At 39.5% G+C, this 19,863-nt stretch overlaps 1 protein-coding gene across 10 annotated transcripts in view; it reads right to left on the reverse strand.

The window, feature by feature from the left end:
* LOC127165527 (UDP-glucuronosyltransferase 2A1) overlaps positions 1–19,863 on the reverse strand; it is a 196,047-nt gene that overhangs the window by 148,062 nt on the left and 28,122 nt on the right. For 6 of the 10 annotated variants that reach the window (XM_051110243.1, XM_051110242.1, XM_051110241.1 and 3 more), the window contains 5 exons: positions 15,567–15,715; positions 14,763–14,894; positions 14,252–14,339; positions 13,945–14,164; positions 12,637–13,744 (listed from right to left, as the gene is read on the reverse strand). The exons of 1 other annotated variant lie outside the window; for it this stretch is intronic. In XM_051110243.1, coding sequence (XP_050966200.1) covers positions 13,447–13,744; positions 13,945–14,164; positions 14,252–14,339; positions 14,763–14,894; positions 15,567–15,715 — 887 coding nt within the window. In that variant the 3' untranslated portion in view covers positions 12,637–13,446. Of the gene's footprint in view, positions 1–12,636; positions 13,745–13,940; positions 14,165–14,251; positions 14,340–14,762; positions 14,895–15,566; positions 15,716–16,879; positions 17,695–19,863 lie in introns of those variants that run through there. 3 more of the 10 variants (XM_051110250.1, XM_051110246.1, XM_051110251.1) reach the window with 3 other exon arrangements.

The raw sequence follows: 19,863 nt of genomic DNA on the forward strand, positions 1-19,863 counted from the left end.
CTAAGTTTAGGGTTGGGGTAGGTGTATACATTAATAAAACCCAATCTAATAGTTAAAACAATTAATTTCAATGTTAGTTTCCGGTCGAAGCTGTATCCCGCCTAGCAAAGAACCTGTCTAGTGGGCTTTGTTTTTGAGTGCGCAACCTTTGGCGCAACTCCTGGCATTCGCTGTTCTTCTGCTGGCGGTTATCAAACATGAGAAACATCCAAAATATGGTGTTGCTAGAGTACAGTGAGAAGTAAAGCTCTAATATGGATGCAAGAGTGCTAAAGATGTGAGGTAGTTGTGCTGTATCAGTGCTGTCATGATTTCACACCATTGTGTAATTATAGTACAAAAACACAAATGATGCTACCCTATTCACATTCCCTGCACTGTTGGACATTTTTAGCCTGACAATGATGATATGCATTCACATGAGGTGAAATTCTTAAGTGGACATGCATTTCATCCAATCTTAACACTCTCAAGCATCTGTGGGGCGATTTTGTAGAGGTGAGTTAAGCAACACTCTCCATTAGAGATCAGGGCATTTAATGAGCCGTACTCCAGGAGTTAAACAAGACAGACGTGACAATTTGTCATGAACTTGTACACTTCAAAAAGGCTCAGACAGTAAACTTAATTATGGAGGACATACTAAGTACTAGTATATTATACATTTGTTAAATTAAATAGGGTGTACTCATTTCTGAAATCCTGCACTTAAACAAATTCAGCTAATTTACTTATTTTACAGATATTAATGACATATATTTCTCTTTTTTTAATAAGTATATGTTTAAAGGGGTCATCGGATGCAAAACCTACTTTTACATGTTGTTTGAACATAAGTTGCCGCCTTGTAATTGTAAGGAGTGGTTTTGAGATATTGAGCTTCAATGTTTTTGCATGCCATATAGCAAAAATTATATGGGGAACAAGTCCCTTACCTACGTTAAAATGACAGAGACCCAAAATGTATTCTAAATATACAATATCAAAATCCTCTCAAATTTTTAAATGCAGATTTTCGGAACAGGTCAAATGCAGATAGAACCTTCTAATTCTAAGAAGTCATTTCCCACATGGAATTATAGGGTTCTATCTTGCAAAACATTAACTGAAGCAACCATTTTCAAGAAATACAAATAGTTTACTTCTAATTTGTTTTAAAACATGAAATTAGTGTTGTAACAATGTGTCAGCATGTATGAGAAAGGTAAATTTAATGCTTTCTTTATCACATTTATTTCATATTTTAGGACAAATAATTTTTTCTTGTTTAAGTGAGGCATAAAAGGCAGTGTTAAATATTTTGTCCAGAACAGATAATTGATTTCAGGCATGATTATAGTGGGTAATTAAACACATTATTGCAGGAACAGTTAAAGCAGTTCCTCTAATCCATCTGACCGGGACTTTATTCCACAAAAAGCGGGACAGGAAAAATGGCTTTCTCTTTAGATCAGCATGGCTGAGATAACATGCTGACGTTTATTGTGGTAATTAAGACCCCATCATTTAAATTGTTGACTATTTGATCTTTAAGGGTTAATACTGCTAATACTGTTAAGACATTTTAAGACTTTACACTGCATGAATGTTTCCGCAATCATTACATATTCGGGTCTTTAGAGACCCAGACTTATATCTAGTTGATCCTGTTTGGTCCTCTTGTGTGCATTCAAAGTGCTGATTGGCTTACGGGTAGAACCTTACAGAACCAAGTTAGAGTTCGACTTTGTAGATAGAACTTTTTTTGTTTTCCAAATAATAAGTCCCAAAATGTCCCAAAAGTCCACAACTTTAAAAAAACAAAAAACAAACAAACAAAAAAACATCACATAATGTAAATAAGTTGTCACAGAATAAGAATATGTGAACACAAGTTTGACAAAAATGTCAAATTCCAAGGCAACGAAATGTGTGTTGGTGGTGTGTGTACACAAACACCCTATAATGATAAAAATCCACCCAGTGGTATTTTTAATCTTTATAAGTAATATCCCCTTTTTCAAATCAGTGATACTCTATAAAAAAGGCCAAGTTCTGTAAAATGAATGGGTCTGGCTAATTTTAATGTATTGTCTTAATTATAAAAATTGTTTTTAGACAGCAGTTATTTTTCACATGATTTCCCTACCATGCCTAATGAAGCGGAAGCTTCGCACATTCACAGAAAAAAGCTTCCTTCTGCATTGAAAAATAAGGTAGATAAGTTACTGGTGTTTCCACAGTAGTGAATTTCTACCGTTTCATCTCTCGCTAGAGTAAGTTTTTGTTGTTCCTTGCCTTACAACTTTAACTTCAACCTTGCGGACTTTGTTGTCTTTGCTAGGCAATGTCTTTACCACAAGTCCAATTGGCCAGTCGTTCCGTTTAGCCTGACTGTCTTTCATCAGAACTACATCATCTACTTGTATGTTTGGCTTGTCATCAGTCCACTTGTGACGTTTCTGGAGAGTCACCAGGTACTCCTGCCTCCAACGTTTCCAGAAGCTCTCTGCCAAACACTGCACTTGTTTCCACTGACTTTTGTGCAGATCCTTATGATCAAAGTCACCTGGAGGCGCTGTCACTGGAGTTATCTTTTGAGTGAGAATCATTGCAGGTGTCAATATTGAAGGATTGTCAGGATCAGTTGACACTGAAATCAATGGCCTGGCATTAAGAATGGCCATGACTTCTGCCATCAGTGTCGTCAACACTTCATGTGTGAGGTGTTTCGTGTCAGACCGCAGCAACATCCCTTCCAGAATGCGACGTGCTACTCCTATCAGTCTTTCCCAACAACCTCCCATATGGGATGAATGGGGGGAGTTGAACGTCCACGAGCATCCCTGCTTGTCAAGGAAACTTGTCAGTTCTGGATCACTGATGTTGAATTTTAACTCTTTGCACGCTCCAATAAAGTTTGTGCCTCTGTCGGAGCGAAGCTGTTTAGATGACCCACGGATAGCAAAGAATCGGCGTAAGGCATTTATAAAACTTGAAGTAGACATGGATTCTAACACTTCTATGTGTGTTGCTCTCGTGCTCATGCATGTGAATAACACTGCCCATCGCTTACTTTCAGCACTACCTCCACGAGTGCGCCGAGTGACAATGCTCCATGGTCCGAAGACGTCCAGACCGACATGGGTAAAAGGGGGTTCTGAGGTGAGTCTGTCAGCTGGTAGTGGTGCCATTTTCTGCTCCATTAACCGCCCTCTCAGTTTTTTGCAGGTCACACAGTTATAGATGACACTTGACACCAGCCGTTTACCTCCCACTATCCACACTCCTGCTGACCGGACGGCACCTTCCGTAAAATGACGACCTTGATGGAAAACGTCCTCATGGTAATGTCTCACTATTAGAGATGCGATGTGATGAGTTTTGGGCAGTATGACGGGATGTCTCTCGTCTCTGGGTAAGTCAGCGTTGGTAAGGCGTCCTCCAATCCGAAGGAGTCCATCCTCATCGATGAAGGGATTTAACTTTCTCAGTGAACTCTTTTTTGAGAGCTGAATCCCATCTCCCAAACATTTTAACTCTTCTCCATAGAACTCTTGCTGTACACAACGAATGACGACTGTTTTAGCTTGCCACCGTGCATCAACTGCGTCCACTTTTTGAGTCTTGGAGTATGTTCTTGTTACTTGAATAAGTTTTGTGATGGCTTGCAGTAGTCTCTTCCAGCTAGAAAATCGTTCAAAGCGTGCTGAGCTGAACTGACCTTCTGTAGCTTTGGTGTAGTTGACAGCAACTTGGGCTCTTACTTCAACATCAAGTTCTGGGTTAACAAGACCAAAGCTGTCGCTTTGTGGAGGCTCACTGCTGCTTTTCAAGAATTCCGGGCCTGAGAACCAGTTAGAGGCTCTGAGGATGTCTACAGACATGGGTCTGGTGGCGTGATCTGCCGGATTCTGTTCAGTGGCAACATACTGCCATTGTTGTGAATGACTTGATTTCCTGATGCGATTGACTCGGTTGGCGACATACACATGAAATCTTCTGGAGGTGTTATGGATGTACCCGAGAACAATCCTGCTATCAGTGAAAAATCTCACTGCATGCATCTCAATGTCCATCTCGCAGCAGATTGTGTCCGCCATTTCGGCTGCCAGGACAGCGGCACACAACTCCAAACGTGGAACTGTATGGGCTGGATGCGGTGCCAACTTCGCTTTGCCCATAACGAATCCTACGTGGCATTGGTCTTCATCATTGGTGACACGCAGGTAGGCTACTGCAGCGATAGCCTGAGTGGAAGCATCAGAGAATAAACAGAGCTCTCGACTTTGAGATGAAACAAGAGGCATAGGCACATACCTTCTCTTGAAGTGTAGCTTCTCTAGTTCCAGAAGAGACTCTCTCCACAACTTCCAGGACTCTTGCTTGTCTGGTGGGAGAGGATCATCCCAATCATATTCTTTGGACGACAGTTCTCTGATGAGAACCTTTCCTTGGATTGTGATGGGAGCCACAAAGCCCAGTGGATCATAGATGCTCTGAACTGTTGACAAGATGCCTCTTTTTGTGAACGGTTTCTCCTCTTGAGATACTTGGAAACCGAAACTGTCACTCTCCAGATTCCATATCAGTCCAAGGCTCCGCTGAAGTGGGAGTGGATCTGCACTAAAGTCGAGGTCTTTTAGGTCTTTCGCAAGGTCCTCTGGGGCAAACGCTGTCATGACTTTGCTGCTATTGGAAGCGATTTTATGGAGTTTTAAGTTCGATGCTGCTAACATTTTTTGAGTCCTCTGTAGAAGATCAATAGCTTCCTCTTCTGTCGGAACCGACGTCAATCCGTCGTCCACGTAGAAGTTCCTCATGACGAACTCCTTGCTGTCTGTGCCGTACTCATCCTGATACTCTTGTGCAGCTCTCCTTAGACCATAAATGGCAACTGATGGTGAGGGGCTGTTGCCAAATATGTGCACCTTCATTCTGTATTCAGTGATGTTATTGTTCAAGTCGTTATCCTTGTACCAAAGGAACCGCAAATAATCACGATGATCCTCTCGAACAACAAATGCGTAGAACATCTGCTGAATATCAGCGGTGACTGTGATGTTCTCTTTCCTGAAGCGGATTAAGATACCCAGCAGGGCATTGTTTAAGTCTGGCCCACTGAGCAGGACGTCATTCAGCGACACACCGTCATGTTTGGCGCTTGAATCAAAAACAACCTTTATTTGATTTGGTTTTTGAGGATGATAGACCCCGAACAGAGGTAAGTACCACCTTTCTTGATGTTCCTCGAGTTCGGGTGCTGTTTCTGCGTGGTCATTCTCAAATACCTTTCCCATGAACTCCAGGAAGTGTTCTCTCATGTCTGTGCATCTATCTAGAGTTCGTCTGAGGGATGCGAGTCGTCGCAGAGCCATCTCTCTGTTGTTTGGAAGACGACGGCGGTGTTTGCAGAATGGTAGCGGTGCTACCCAGCTATTCGCCTGATCCACATAAACCTCTTTGTCCATGATGTCCAGGAATGTTTGATCATCTACTGACAGAGCTACCTTTTCATCATCAGGGTGGCTGTCGAAGACTGTGGCTCCAAGTTTTTCTGTCTCCTCCCCTTGGGATGCGCAGTCCAGACTTCTTGGTTGATGAGTGTTTTTTCTGTTAAGTGTCTCTTTCACTTGAATTTTGTTAGGACAGGGACTTAACATGGATGTCCGTCCATTAGGCAGTGTGTGTGTCTTGTACACGCTGACACTGGGTGGTTTGTGAGCCCGGTCTAGACATACGTCTCCTACAATTACCCACCCGAGATCAAGCCGTTGAGCGTAGGGGTCTTCATGGTCTCCGTTATACTGCTGCCTCACTTTATGCACTCGCAAAATGTCTCTTCCTAGCAGGATAAGGATCTGAGCATTTTTATTGAGTGGTGGTATCTTATCTGCTACATGTCTCAGATGGGGAAAATAGCGAGCTATTTCGGGTGTGGGGATTTCAGCTCGGTCGTCTGGAATCATTTCACACTCAATGAGGGTTGGAAGCTTGATCTTGATCTTTCCATCAAAGGATTCCACCACAAAATTTGTTGCTCTCCTCCCTGAGGTTTCCATAACACCAGCGCAAGTCTTTAATGTATAGGGAGACGCTTTTTCATAGAGGCCAAAGTGGTCAAAGAACTCAGGGCGAGCAAGAGAACGATTGCTCTGATCGTCTAACACTACATATGTCTGAATTACCTTTCCTGGATGATCTTCAGGGTATACTTTAACCAAACATATTCTGCAGCAGGATTTGGCATTGGTATTTCCCCCACAAACCTCCGTACATTTTGATGTTACTGCGGGGAGAGTTCCAGGAGGAGTCTCGTGTGTCTCCTCCTCCTCGCCTTGATCTGCTGAAACTTCTGAGAACCAGGGTGCTGGACCAGGATGTAAAGCTGATGTGTGCGTCTTGCTGCCACATTCCCTGCATACTATTTCTTTATCACAGTCTTTTGCTCTATGATTGGTCGAACCACAGCACCTGAAGCAGATGTTCTTCTCCCTGAGGTAGGTTTTACGTTCCTCTATTGGCTTGCTGCGGAAGGTACGGCATTTTCTGAGTGCATGAGGTTTGTTGTGCAAGGGGCATAGTCTGTCTGGATCCATAGCTCTTTTTTCAACAGAGCCTGTAGGAGCTGCTCTAGCTTCAGAAAACACGTCAGTCTTCCTCACAGACACTGGTACTTTATATCTTGTGGGTCTCTCTGTTTTGGTTGGACCTGAGTAATGAGCTTGAGATATCATAAAGCTAGGGTCATTTCTGGTTTTAGCTTCAGAACGAATAAACTGTGAAAAGAAGGTGAAAGGTGGATAGGGGACATGGTTGCATTCTTTGTACTTTGACCCTTGGGAAATCCACTTTTCTTGAAGACTAAATGGGAGCTTTTCTAATATGGGGTTCACTCCGCGTGATGTATCGAGATATGCTAGTCCAGGGAGGTATCCTCCTTCTTTAGCATATTCGAGTTCAAGCAAAATGTCTCCAAGCTCTCTTAATCTCACATTGTCTCTGTTTGAAATTCTGGGGAATTCCTCGATCCTCTTCAGGAGTGAATGTTCAACTGCCTCTGGGGTTCCATAGGTCTCTTTTAGTCTTTGCCAAACCATGCTAAGCCCTGCAGCTGAGTTGTGGCTGTTTATGGCTCTGATTCTTCTTGCTTGTTCCTTAGACGCTGGCCCGAGCCATTTAATCAAGAGGTCTAACTCTTCTCTTGGAGATAAGGTGAGTTCATCAATGACACTTCGAAAAGAAGTTTTCCATGCCCAATAGTTCTCTGGTTGGTCATCGAACTCCATCAAACCAGATGTAACCATTTCTCTTCGCATTAGGTATTTTGTGACATCTGGCGTGGTTGCTGTATGCTTTACAGAATTGTCAGCGTCCCACCTCCGCTGTGTAGGCTGTCTCAGGTAAGTCGCATCTACATGTGGTTTGAAATGTCTTTTTATCTGTGTTTGCACAGGAGGGACGTTTCCAGGAGTATGTTGTATGGTGCTCACTGATGGTTGAGATTTCACATTTTTAGGAGCTATTAGTAGGTGAGTATCTTCGTTGTCAATTCTGAGGTTACTCATTTCTTGTTTGACTGTCTCTACTGCAAGTTGTGAAGATGTGTGCATAGGTATGGATTCTGAGGCACGACTGCTGTGTTGCAAAACGTACTCACTTGTCCGTTGTGCAGCATTGGATGGCAAGAGTGATAAGTCAATGTCATGATGAGAATCCAAATCTGCATTTTCCACAGCAGCCGCAAACACTGCTTCTTCTGCGGTGGCTGTAGCTGCCTCTTTTTCCATCTTTAGAATGTGCATTTTTGCTTTTAATGTTGCTTCTTCAACCATCATCTCTGCTTCTTTCTGAGCGAATGAGACCTGCATGCGGGCAGCTTCGGCTCTGGCTCGAGCTCTGAGTACAGCAGAGCTTGTTGTTGATGATTTTCTACTTGATTGGGCGATGGATCTAGTCACCAAGGACTGATACATTTCTTCGTTATTACTCCGTTCATCCATCCTAGTTGCTTGGATGTCGATGCGTCAGCAACGCTGAATCAGTGATGAGTGTTGAACTGCTTCGTGATGAACTTGGTGTATTACTGTCTTCTTACTATTCTGCCCTCGCACGTACGACGTCTGATTTGTACGGCTAGACAGATAGTTAACAGCAATGAAGAGAAACTCCAGAAGTCTTGTTGAGGATTGATGTTTTATCTTTTGTTCCCTTTTTTCTCTTCCTCAGTTTTATTTCTCAAGTTTTCCTCATTTAAGTCTGTAAGAAGACAAAGATTTGACCAAACTCTGTAATGACGCAGACTCGTGGGTGAATTCAGCGCTGTTGCTGGCTCGAACACTAGGTCCGTCGCTAAACGGGTCCGACTAGGAAACGAACTAAACGTCGAAGGGCGGAACAGCACTATTAACATTCTAGTAACTACTATTGGCTAACAAGAAATTCTGATTAATGAATCAGTAAGTCATAGTGCTCAGTAACTACTATTTTTTCATAGCTCCTAAAGAACTACTAAGAACTACTATATACATGTTCATAATTAATGTGAATGATGCAAAATTTATAATTAATTCTAAAGTGAAGATCATGAGAACTCTCTAGTAACGACTGAAATCACTGTAAGCTATTAAGGTATATGTAAGGTTTTAGATAGTAGTGACTCAAGTGTTACTACATACTTCAGAAGGAATTACTAATTATTTGGATCAGTATTCTAAAGTGAAGATCATGGTAACCCACTAGTAATGACTCAAGTGTTACCAAAGCCATCGGAAGTACTATCCAGAACCTTACAAAAACCTCAATAGTTTTTAATGACTTTAGTCATTACTAAGGAGTTCTCATGATCTTCACTTTGGAATTAATTATACATTTTGCATTATTTATATTAATTATGAACATGTATATAGTAGTTCTTAGTAGTTCTCTGGGAGATATGAAAAAAAAAAGTAGTTACTGATTAGCTAATAGTGAACTACCATGTTCAACTGAGTGCTATTACTGATTTGTTAATTAGAGTTTCTTGTTAGTTAAATATTAGTTACTAGAATGTTAATAGTGCATTAGTCATTTGTTCCTGTGTAGTTATTCATTAATGATGGAACTGTATTCTAAAGTGTTACCAACATTTCTACTTTTTGCTGAATGTAGTAAGCAATGTATTAAATGTAGAAGAGAGAAAATTAACCTAAAGTATCCATCTCATCAGGTTAGTATCGATCTGATACCAATACCAACGTTGGTATCCATACTATCAATATTAGGATCGATCCGCCCACCCTGCTGTCTACAGATAGATTTGTTTTTAGGCCATTTGTGTCCACGTTTGTGAGCAGAAAAAAAATCTTAAAATGGTGTACATTGTCTGTGCAAAACTTCACAGCATTTTACCATCCAGTAAAATAAAAAAGTGCACCTGAAGAGAGAAATGGAGGAGTGTGTGACTATTGGGCGTTACATTTTCTTATTAAAAAAAGAGGATTATAGTGAAATGGTACACTTACAATAAGGTATCATTTCTTAACATTAGTGAATGTTTTAATGTGTTATCATGTGACACAAAAACTCGGATCCCTGAAACTCCAGACATATGCCCTATTTTAAACTTTTAGACTAGGCCAACATAAAGTTTGTTCACAAACTTTTACCTCGTCTAGTTTATTTATATGATCATCATTCATTACATCACATTACATCTGTCTCTGTCCTGTTGTTGTTGTTCTTCTCTTCTTATTTTTTTCTTCCCTGGGCACCAGAGGGTGTTGGTCTTTTTGACATAGTGGTAATTTATTAGTGAACATCTATCATTATCTATCAGGTACTGATGTATATGGTAGTGTGGCTGTGCAGGGGAAGATTGATCATGCTTCGAACCGGGGTGAGTCGGGAGAGTAACTGAATAGTTTTGCCTTCTGACTTTGTCCTAACCTGACCCTTTTACTACACACACTACACACCCCATGATGGCCCAAATTGTGGGAGTAACCAAAAATGAATGCTGCATTTGAGACGAAGCTGAAGGTAGAAATATTGGAGTTGAAATGTCCCACTTTTCCTACCTCAGTATGTTCTAGTCAATCATTCCACAAGATGGCGCCATGACTCAACAAAAACATTTTGTGTTCTGCCAATTGTGACAATATCATGCATAAAAGCAAGCTTAGGCATGCGTTCCTTATTCGAAACTAGTTATTTATCGTTCTTAATTTATTGATTATATACATACAATTAAAAGTAGTTATTAAGATTTATTTCCTTTCGAATTGTAAAATGAGCTGGAAAAAATATGAATATCGATTTGAATAATAATAAAATAATAGAATAATTAGAGTAATAATTAAGTAGAGTAATTAACAATTCTGAATCAGATATGTCAGATATATATTCAGAGGGCTAATCGTTCTCCAATCTGAAGTAAAGTGTCTGCTGGCAAAAGCTGCCATGGAAATGGTTTAGATTTTTACAGCTGCTTCTTCCTTGTTCCAAAGAAAGATGGTTAGCTCATGCCCATCCTCAATCTCAGGCACCTCAGTCCAATCTCAGTCCACATGCCAGGCAGACTAATCTAGGGAACTGGGCAGTGTGTCTCCAGAAGAATGGACACTCCACCCCCAAATGGTGTATTTGGGAGATCTTTGGGAGGGCAGAGGATGACCTCTTTGCCTCAGAAGACAACTCTCACTGGCCATTATTTTTCTTGAAGGAGTGAGAAGCTCTGGTCTGCTTGTCTGTAAGCCTTCACTTCAATTACTTGGCTGCCTTCCTGCCTTAATTTTGGGCCTAACAACTGTAAAGTCATTCTCAAACCAAAACATGGCTATGTGCCCTCTAGTGTGCTCATGTGAGGATTAGCAGGGTCCTAATTTACTCTCCTCATTCTGGGCCCTTAGACTTTATACAGAGTGATCCAGCCAGTATGCACTGTATGCATTGGAGGCCACTCTAAAAGGCTCCCAGTTATAGTTAGTTAGTTTTATTGTCCTTTTGGAACTTATTTTTGTATCTGTGGTAACTCAGTGATCAACAACAACATCAACAGATTACATCACATTACAAATATTACGAAGCAGTTTATAACGCTGGACAGCTGATGCTATAACCCTGGCCACAGTGGGCTTACAGTGCCCTGTCGGAGTGAGGACTTACACCATCAAAGGACTGGCCTCCTCCTTGTTTTGGTCCAGTGGAGTCTCCACTGGAGATATCTGTGCGGCAGCCAGCTTGTCTTCACCGTCTACCTTTGCTAGGTTTTATAACCTGGACGTCTCTGCCCTTCATGCATGGATTTTGTCTGCCTAGTCATCCTGTACCCGTTAGTGGAAAGGGTTATTGTTGCCAAGGTCTCTGGGCTTGTGCCTTTATTAGCTCATGCTTCCTTAGGACCCTCACTATGGGGTGCCCTGGGTCTGGGCTCGCAGAGCGGCTTTCATTCTGCATTTATATAAAGCACAGTGCTGTTGGACAAGTAGCAATATGAGAGTGTTTTGTAAGGGAATGCTCTGGTTTCTAACATAACGTTGGTTCCCTGAGATAAAGGGAACAAGCACTGCGTACATAGCCATGCTATAAAGCTGCACATGAGTCGATGTTGCCATTTATCAGCCAAAAAATTCTGATGAAATGGCAATCAGTGCCGTCTTATATAGGCAGTTGGCTCCACGCATTTTGCAAGGCTGAAATGTTATTTATTTATGCAGCTTCAGTATTCAGAGCAAACAGGAGTTTCCCCCATAGCGTGTGAACACTGTGCTCACTCCTGTTATCTCAGAAAACAAGTGGTTACATTAGTGACCAAAGCGTTGAATGCATATGAATACAAGTCCATTTATTAAAATGGTTTACATGTACATTTAGTTCAAAAATATATATAAAATCTTCAGATATGTATCAGCTTTAATGCACTTAAAATTGACAGATAATGTACTCACCCCTTGTAATCCAAGGGAAACATTTCACGATTTTTCTCCATATAATGGACTGATATGGTGCCCCGATTTTGAACTTCCAAAATGCAGTTTAAATGCGGTTTTAAACGATCCCAGCTGAGAAAGAAGGGTCTTATCTAGCGAAACAATTGGTTATTTTTATAAAAATAACAAAATTTATTTAATTTTTTTAATGTCAAATGCTCGTCTTGTCTTACTCTGCCTGAACAGTTTTTTTCCCGGGTCACGACAGTTAGGGTATGTTGAAAAATTCCCATCTCATGTTCTCCCTCAACTTCAGCAAAAATTGTCCTATATGGCTGTTTTACCTTTTTTGTTGAGGGTGATCTTCTTTGCATGTTCACTTTGCAAAGACTGGGTCGGTACTTCTGCAGCAATGTAGGATGATTTTGAAATGATTTTTGAAGTTGAGGGAGAAAATACGATTGAAGTTTTTTGACATACCCTAACTGTCTTGAGGCAGAATACACAGAGTTCAGGGTGAGCAAGACAAGACGAGCGTTTGAGATTAAAAAGTATTTCAATTGTATTTTTTTTAATGAAAATAACCAATCAGTTTGCTAGATAAGACCCTTCTTCCTCAGCTGGGATCATTTACAACCGCATTTGGGATTGTTTGAAGATGCATTTAAACTGCATTTTGGAAGTTCAAAATCGGGGCACCATATCAGTGTTACGGTTGCTGGTGCTGGATGGAAGACAGGATACAACGTACGAAACAAATCTTATTTTAATTACTTTCAAGAGGAACAGGCAGGAACACAGAGCGATATCCACACACACAGAAACTCAATTCAACAATAAAGACTGACAGGGAACTCATGACAAAGACAGATATATAAAGGCTAACTAATAATGACAGACAGGTGAACCAGATAACGCTAACAGGGACTAAACCAAAGTAGACAGATCGATGGAGGGAGACAATGGGAGAAACTAAGAATGCAAACAGACAGAACTGTGACAATCAGTCCATTATATGGAGTTTAAATCAAAAAACATAATTTCTTTACGGCTGAAGAAAAAAAGACATGAACATCTTGGATGACAAGGGGGTGAGTACATTATCTGTAAATTTTTATTCCAGTGCACTATATCTCTAACTTGGGCAGATTCCTATAATATCTAGTTTCATTATAGATTTTAGATTAGAATTTTTATTTGAGACTGAAAATTTGAAAGTGCCCTAAAATGATGCAATAAATAAGTGACTCCTTGACTCTCCAACTAGAGTTCCCCCACTGAATCAAAACCATCAAGTGTAAATAAACCCCTCAATAAGAGCCTACATTTTTACTTTACAGCTCAGCAAAAAGTAATATGTATTACATTAAAGAATTTTTTTTTATTTGTGTCATCTTATATATTTTTTTATTTTACATAAACATTCACATTTGCTAGTTTCATTAAGAAAATACAGTTTGGAATTGAAAAAAAAATGCACACTGGCCATCGTACATGTAATCATGACATGTACCACAGTCAAATGACAGCAATGCTTCTATGGTAAACTTCTTTGTATTTACTCTTTTTTACTCTTTTGTGCTTTGCCATCAAGACGAGTCTTTCTGAAACATTTGCGGAAAAGGAAAGAGCATGTTTTAATCAAGAGGAATGTGATCAGTGCAACAATTGCGAGTAAGAAGGCCACTACATCCAGGCAGTGGTACTGATACCAGCTCAGCTCATGTGCCTGAACTCGTAGATGTTTAGCTCCTTTATGCCGCATCACAAATTCGATCCAGTAAACTGCCTGATCCAGAGGCTTCATTGGCTGATCATGATGGATTCTGGACAGTCTCATGATGCTCTCCTTGTACCTGATTAAAGAAGAAATAGAAGTACTGCTTAACACTATGGCATTAGGATTAAAATTAATTGAATACTGAAGGTGACTGTTGTAATCCAATGACCAAAAAGAAAACTTTTTATGTACATTTATGTACTCTACAATGTGTGTGTATGCCTTAATAATGGATTATTTCAAAGATCTTTACAAGCACATGAAGGACTAACTCACGATGGATTATCTGTGACAGTCTTGAGAGCATCCACCAGGTCTTTGGACTCCATTGCATTGATATCAAGAACAACAGCAGCTCCTTTGGTTTTCATGTGCATTAGGTTATCAGGCTGATCAGCAAACAGTGGCAAGCCCACCATTGGGACACCATGATAAATAGCCTCATACAGTCCATTTGTCCCACCATGGGTAATGAAGACCTTTGTTTTTGGATGACCTATCAGATAAAATGAAGTCTGTATCAATCACACATCAGTTAATGTTCATTATGTATAATAAGCACACATGACAAAACTTTCCTTACCAAGCAAATCATTCTGTGGGATCCAGTCATAGAGTTTTGTATTGGGGGCGAGAGTTTCTGGTGTTTTCCCACTGTAACGCCAAATAACCTGTGCAAATACACATATAACTTACTAACAGTTGCTCTAGGACACTGAGCATATAAACAGGTTCATAGTGGAGTTGGATTCTGTAAAAAAAAAAGTTTATTTATTTCTCCTACATAGAAATGTATTTTTAATAATGTATACTGGTAAACCTTTTTAGATGCATCTTAAGAACTTGTTTTGAAGATGAACAAAACTTATGGGTTTGAAACCACATGATGATACGGAACTGAATAATTTGATTTTTGGCTGAACTGTCCATTTATTCACAAAGAGTACTTTATTGCCACATTAAAGACATTAATTACAGTCTTGTACTATATCTTTTGTTTTTTGGGGACTGAAATCCCTATAGACAAGATTACTATAAAAATATTTCCAGAACTGTGGCAGCTGTTCTATTGCTTTAAAAATGTAGTCACACACCTTTTGTGGGATCTGACCAAGAGCAGAAGCAATAGTGTTTGCTCTTTCCATTGCCAGGTTGTTGATCATAGAACCCAATGAGAACACAACGATGCCATGATCTCCTGAACTCTGAACAAACTCCTCCAGTTCCTAAAGAACAAACACATTAACACATACTGTCACACAAAATTTGAAAACATTACAATGACAAAAAAAAAAAGTAGTGTAAAAAAAAAAAATCAGTTAAATTATTGCCCACCCAGAAATATATATCAGTTTACTGATTAGTTGGAAAATAGTTTCCAGTGAGGCAGTTTGCCAGTCTCTGATCTTCCTACTGAGTCATAATATGTGTGAATGTTTAAATGTCTGTAATTCTAGTGACCAGGTGGTGCTTAAATATGTGGTGAAAATATTATCTATAGGGTCTAGGTATGCTAGTGCTCAAAAGACTTTTGATATAAATTAGGTTTGTTTGAGCTCAGTTGTGGATACATTTTCTCGCCTCTGTTTAACCCTTGAGTATAAGGCAAAAATGAATGAGGACTGCCTACTGAATGCCAATGAAATATAATGTAAGCCTGCCTTAGTCAGACTTTCATGACTGCAATGCCACATAGCACACTCTCAATAAAGAAACCTCCTTGTCTTTCCTTCTGAGTTTCATACAGGAGCTAAATAAGATCCCTCTTCAAGGATACATCTGGCATAAAGTCTATTCAGGTAAGGATTGATGCATGTTTTAATGCAAAAATGTAAAGGCATTAAAAACATTTCAGAAGAGCAGATATTTCAAAATACATGGCAAAGAAAAGTCATTACCTTTGGCAGAGGTTTGGCAGGTTTGCAGTGCAGTCCTCCAACAAATTTGAAATTAGGCAGGAGTGGACGTGGATACTCAAAATCCCAGTAAGTTCTAATCAACCAGATGTCAGCTTTTCCCATGGTCTCACACATTGTTGTAGGTTTGCCTGTGACATAAGAAAAAATAATGCTACTCAGTTGATGTACAGCTGGTCAGCTATTTAAATATTTTGATTTATTTACAACCTTCTTAAACATTCAAGAAAAATGTAAATAAGGGTATACAGTATTGCTTGAAAGTTTGTGAACCCTTTAGATTTTCTGTATTGCTGCATAAATATGACCAAAAATTTAATCTGATTTTCAAACAAGTTTTGAAAATTGACAAAGAGAACACAATTAAACAAACGAGATGAAAATCTGTACTTTGTAATTTATTTATTATGAAAAATTATCCCTCCAAAGCAAGATGTATAATAGTTTCCGAGGTTGCAAAGAACCCCAGGATAACTTCTAAGCAACCAAAGGCCTCTCTCACATTGGTTAATGTTGAACATGTCTCTTACTGACAAAGGAGTATAATGTTACTTTAAAGACTTGCGTTCCTACGATGACACAGTGATATATGACATTATAATTTGATATAATATTTAGTATTTTCACATGTAGGTGGAAAAAATGGTAATTTGTACTACTGTCTGTTTAAAATAAATGAAAAGAAATTTAGCATAGTAGATTTTTTTTCTGTTGTACCAAAATCGTATCGAACCATGACCCCCAAACCGAGGGGGAATATATATATATAACAAATTTGTTTTTAAGTGATCAGATGAGTGACTTATTCAATGACTCACTCATTAAGACAGTCACTGTCACCCCCTACTTGTGTTTCTATGTGACCAGCAAAAAGTCACTGCGAGTCCCCGTTACTAATGCTTGCAATACACACACAAAGAAACAGAGTGATACAAGTGGTGCAAAAACACTCTTAGAGCATTGCTCAGGCAATCAAATAGACAGATGGTTGTAGAATAATAACCATTATTTGTTTATATGTTAAGAAAAAAAAAAAAAAAAAACTTTGCTCATGTTTCACTGTAACAGTTGCTAAGATTTCGTACAGGCTCAATTTTGAACTATGAACACAGCAAGATCACATGTTATTAAAGCCTATATGTTTGCTAAATACGGTGTCACATTCTGTAGCTTATATTCATTCACAAACTGATTTAATCCATAAGCTTTGCACACCACAAGGGTTAAACAGCTAGAGAGAGACATAGACAACTGCACAATTAAGGCATAAAAGTAGCTAAAAACAAAATAATTACCCCATATTTCAGTGTAAAGCTGATCATAAATAAACTTCATCTGCAGTCGGAATATAGTTGTATGTATGATGTAGAGGAGCATGGTTTTAACTCGCTCTGTGAAGCTCATACGGTCGGTGAGGTGATCATGTGAAGCAACTGCAGGAACGTAGGATGGTGGTGCAGGCATCTGACCGCAAAGCCGCTCGAGAGAATATGCAAAGGTTGCGCGCAGTGACAGGACTTGCGGGATATTCAGTGTCTGTGCCATCAAGTCAGAACATGGCATCATCGGATCCGAAAAGAGAACATCATAATGAGATTCATGAAGTGTGTGTAAAAGATCCTTGTTGTAAAACACGCCTTTGCATATATCTTCAGCGTTGACAATGAAGTTGGTCATCACTCGCCAGAACATGAAGACTCTGTCATATCTGGTGGCTGTGTCATTCATCCAGAGATCAGTGAACTCACTCCACATGGCCCTTGCCTCTTCTTTCTTTCTGTTGACTTCAAACACGTTGAAATCGAAGCGCTCCTTCCGTGTGTGCGGTACAGTAGGTGATGAAGAACTGACCAGAACGGTCACACTGTGGTTCCGATCGACCAGCGCATCAATGATTACACGCATGTTGTGCCAGTGGCTGTACTCGCCTGGCAACACCAAAACCTTGCCAGCATGACCAACCTCTACTCCACACAGCAGTACAAACACAAATAAAGTCCCAGAGATCATGCTGAAGTATTTCTGCTTCTGGATAAGTGCAGTGGGAAATGGTGAATGAGAATCCAAATTTATAAGCTATGTGCACATCAGGATTTGGGCAAAGGTCGTGTTGCATTATGGAGGGTAAGTACAGTTTGTCCTCAATAATAAATCAAAACCTCCCCCTCCCCCTTTTACTCCAATTGCTTTATTTTGCATTGTTGCATGCACGCATTTAGTTTGTAGTATGTAAAGGAATATGCAAATATTATTGAGAACAATGTTATAATGGCTATATTTAATAACTGTAAGTCAAATTCTTATCAATAACTGTGGTATTATTTATATGATACATAACAAGTCCAGTCAATTCAATTAGTTTACATTTATCATATAGGATTTTTTCATGTTTGCCACTGTTACAGTGACACCTTTTGAATGTATGTGTTGTACATGTTCCGGTGGTCTCATACTACATTACAGTAGTCTGATATATCAAAAAGCTTTTAATACTCTTAAGTCAGCACTGTCTACTGTCTACAGAGCTAAATTAAAACAGGGATTTTGCAGCATCACACCAGGAATACTAGGAACAAAATTGTGTTTTTAGGCCATTTGCATCCAAGTTTATGAGCAGAAACAAATCTTAAATGGTGCACATTTAGACTTTTAAGATTTCTTCTAAAAGAAGACTCCTAAAATTTCGCAGTGGTTTACCATCAATGAGCTTGCTATATTTCAATGGCGACAACAGAACAATAATATATATATATATATACACACAGTGGTGGCCGAACTTGCAATACCAGAATTTTCACCAGCTAAAAAATGGTTTTAAGTCAGTTATTTCTATGTTTAACTGTACTTTGTGTCAGTAGGAAATAACAGTTTACATTTCCAAACATTCATTTTGCCATTAATTGTAATGATCGAGTGAGATTTTTTTTTGCACAAGGAGTCTTGCGCATAGTTTTTCAAGTAGATTTGCAGATAGGTCTCTTGAAGCATCTTGGAGACTTTGCCACAGTTCTTTTGGATTTAGTCTGTTTCAGTTTGTTCTGTTTCTCCATGTCATTCCAGACAGACTGGATGATGGTGAGATCAGATCTCTGTGTGGAGCACTGACTGTTGTCAGACTCCTTGTGCAAACAAAAATCTCACTGGATTATTACAATTAATGGCAAAATGAATGTTTGGAAATGTAAACTGATATTTCCTACCGACACACTACAGCAAAAGATAAATAACTGACTAAAAACCATTTTTAGCTGATGAAAATATATTATGTTTATATATTATAAATATGACGACTCATCTATCTCAGCCAGGAGCACAACTTTGGTTGGGACTGATGTTCATGCTAGGCTCAGTGGATCAAACAGAGCTGGGGATTTTCTGGACTAAACAGGTGATTCACATGGCTTTTTCAGCATGCATTAACCATTGTGTGTCTACACACAACACACCAGTGGTGCTCCTAAATTAATCACATTTTTCAATTATTTGGTTGAGTGAAAAATTCAGCGACTCACTGATAAAGGCAGTTATTGTTGCAACCTACTGGCTTATTGATATAATAATAATCTCCCCATCCATCTAAGGTATCTCCTCATCCACCACCAGTGTGCAGCATCCACCTGGATGATGCGCCAGAACACCCACCACACACCAGCTTATTGGTGGAGAGGAGAAAATGATGAAGCCAATCAATATATGGGGATGGTCAGAGGCCAATGGACAAATTTGTCCAGGATTCAGAGGTCATATGTCATGTGCTAGGACCCACACAGACCCCTGCTGGCCTCACTAGCACCTCTTCCAGCAGCAACCTAACTATCCAGGTACTGGGGGCTCAGGACTGTGGGTGACCAGTCTTGTCTCCAGATTTAAAAGATGTTTTTCCCTAGACCACTGCTAAAAGAAGCACAATGATAGAAACAGTGCAAAAACCACCAACAGTTAGAGGTTGTTTGCACTGGATAAAATCAATTTTTCCAAATCCACAAGTTTTTTTTTTGTGTATGTCAGTACATTACAAATGCAACCAGGCATCTACACCACATCCAGTGTAGGCAGACACTGGTGTAACTTGATCTGTTAGTTTTTTACATGTTGTGCCACTTGTCTCCAGTGTATATGTTAGACCACTGCTAAACCAACCAAAACAATTGTATAATAATAAATATTATTTTATCTTACTGAATTCTATTGAGAATATGTTTAATGCATATTTCCTCAGCTTTTGGCTAGAATCATGTTTTTTTTTTCTTTTCTCATTCTGTCCCTATTTAAATAAACC

The sequence above is a fragment of the Labeo rohita genome, chromosome 5, assembly GCF_022985175.1.
Source record: "Labeo rohita strain BAU-BD-2019 chromosome 5, IGBB_LRoh.1.0, whole genome shotgun sequence".
NCBI classification, from domain to species: Eukaryota; Metazoa; Chordata; class Actinopteri; order Cypriniformes; family Cyprinidae; genus Labeo; species Labeo rohita.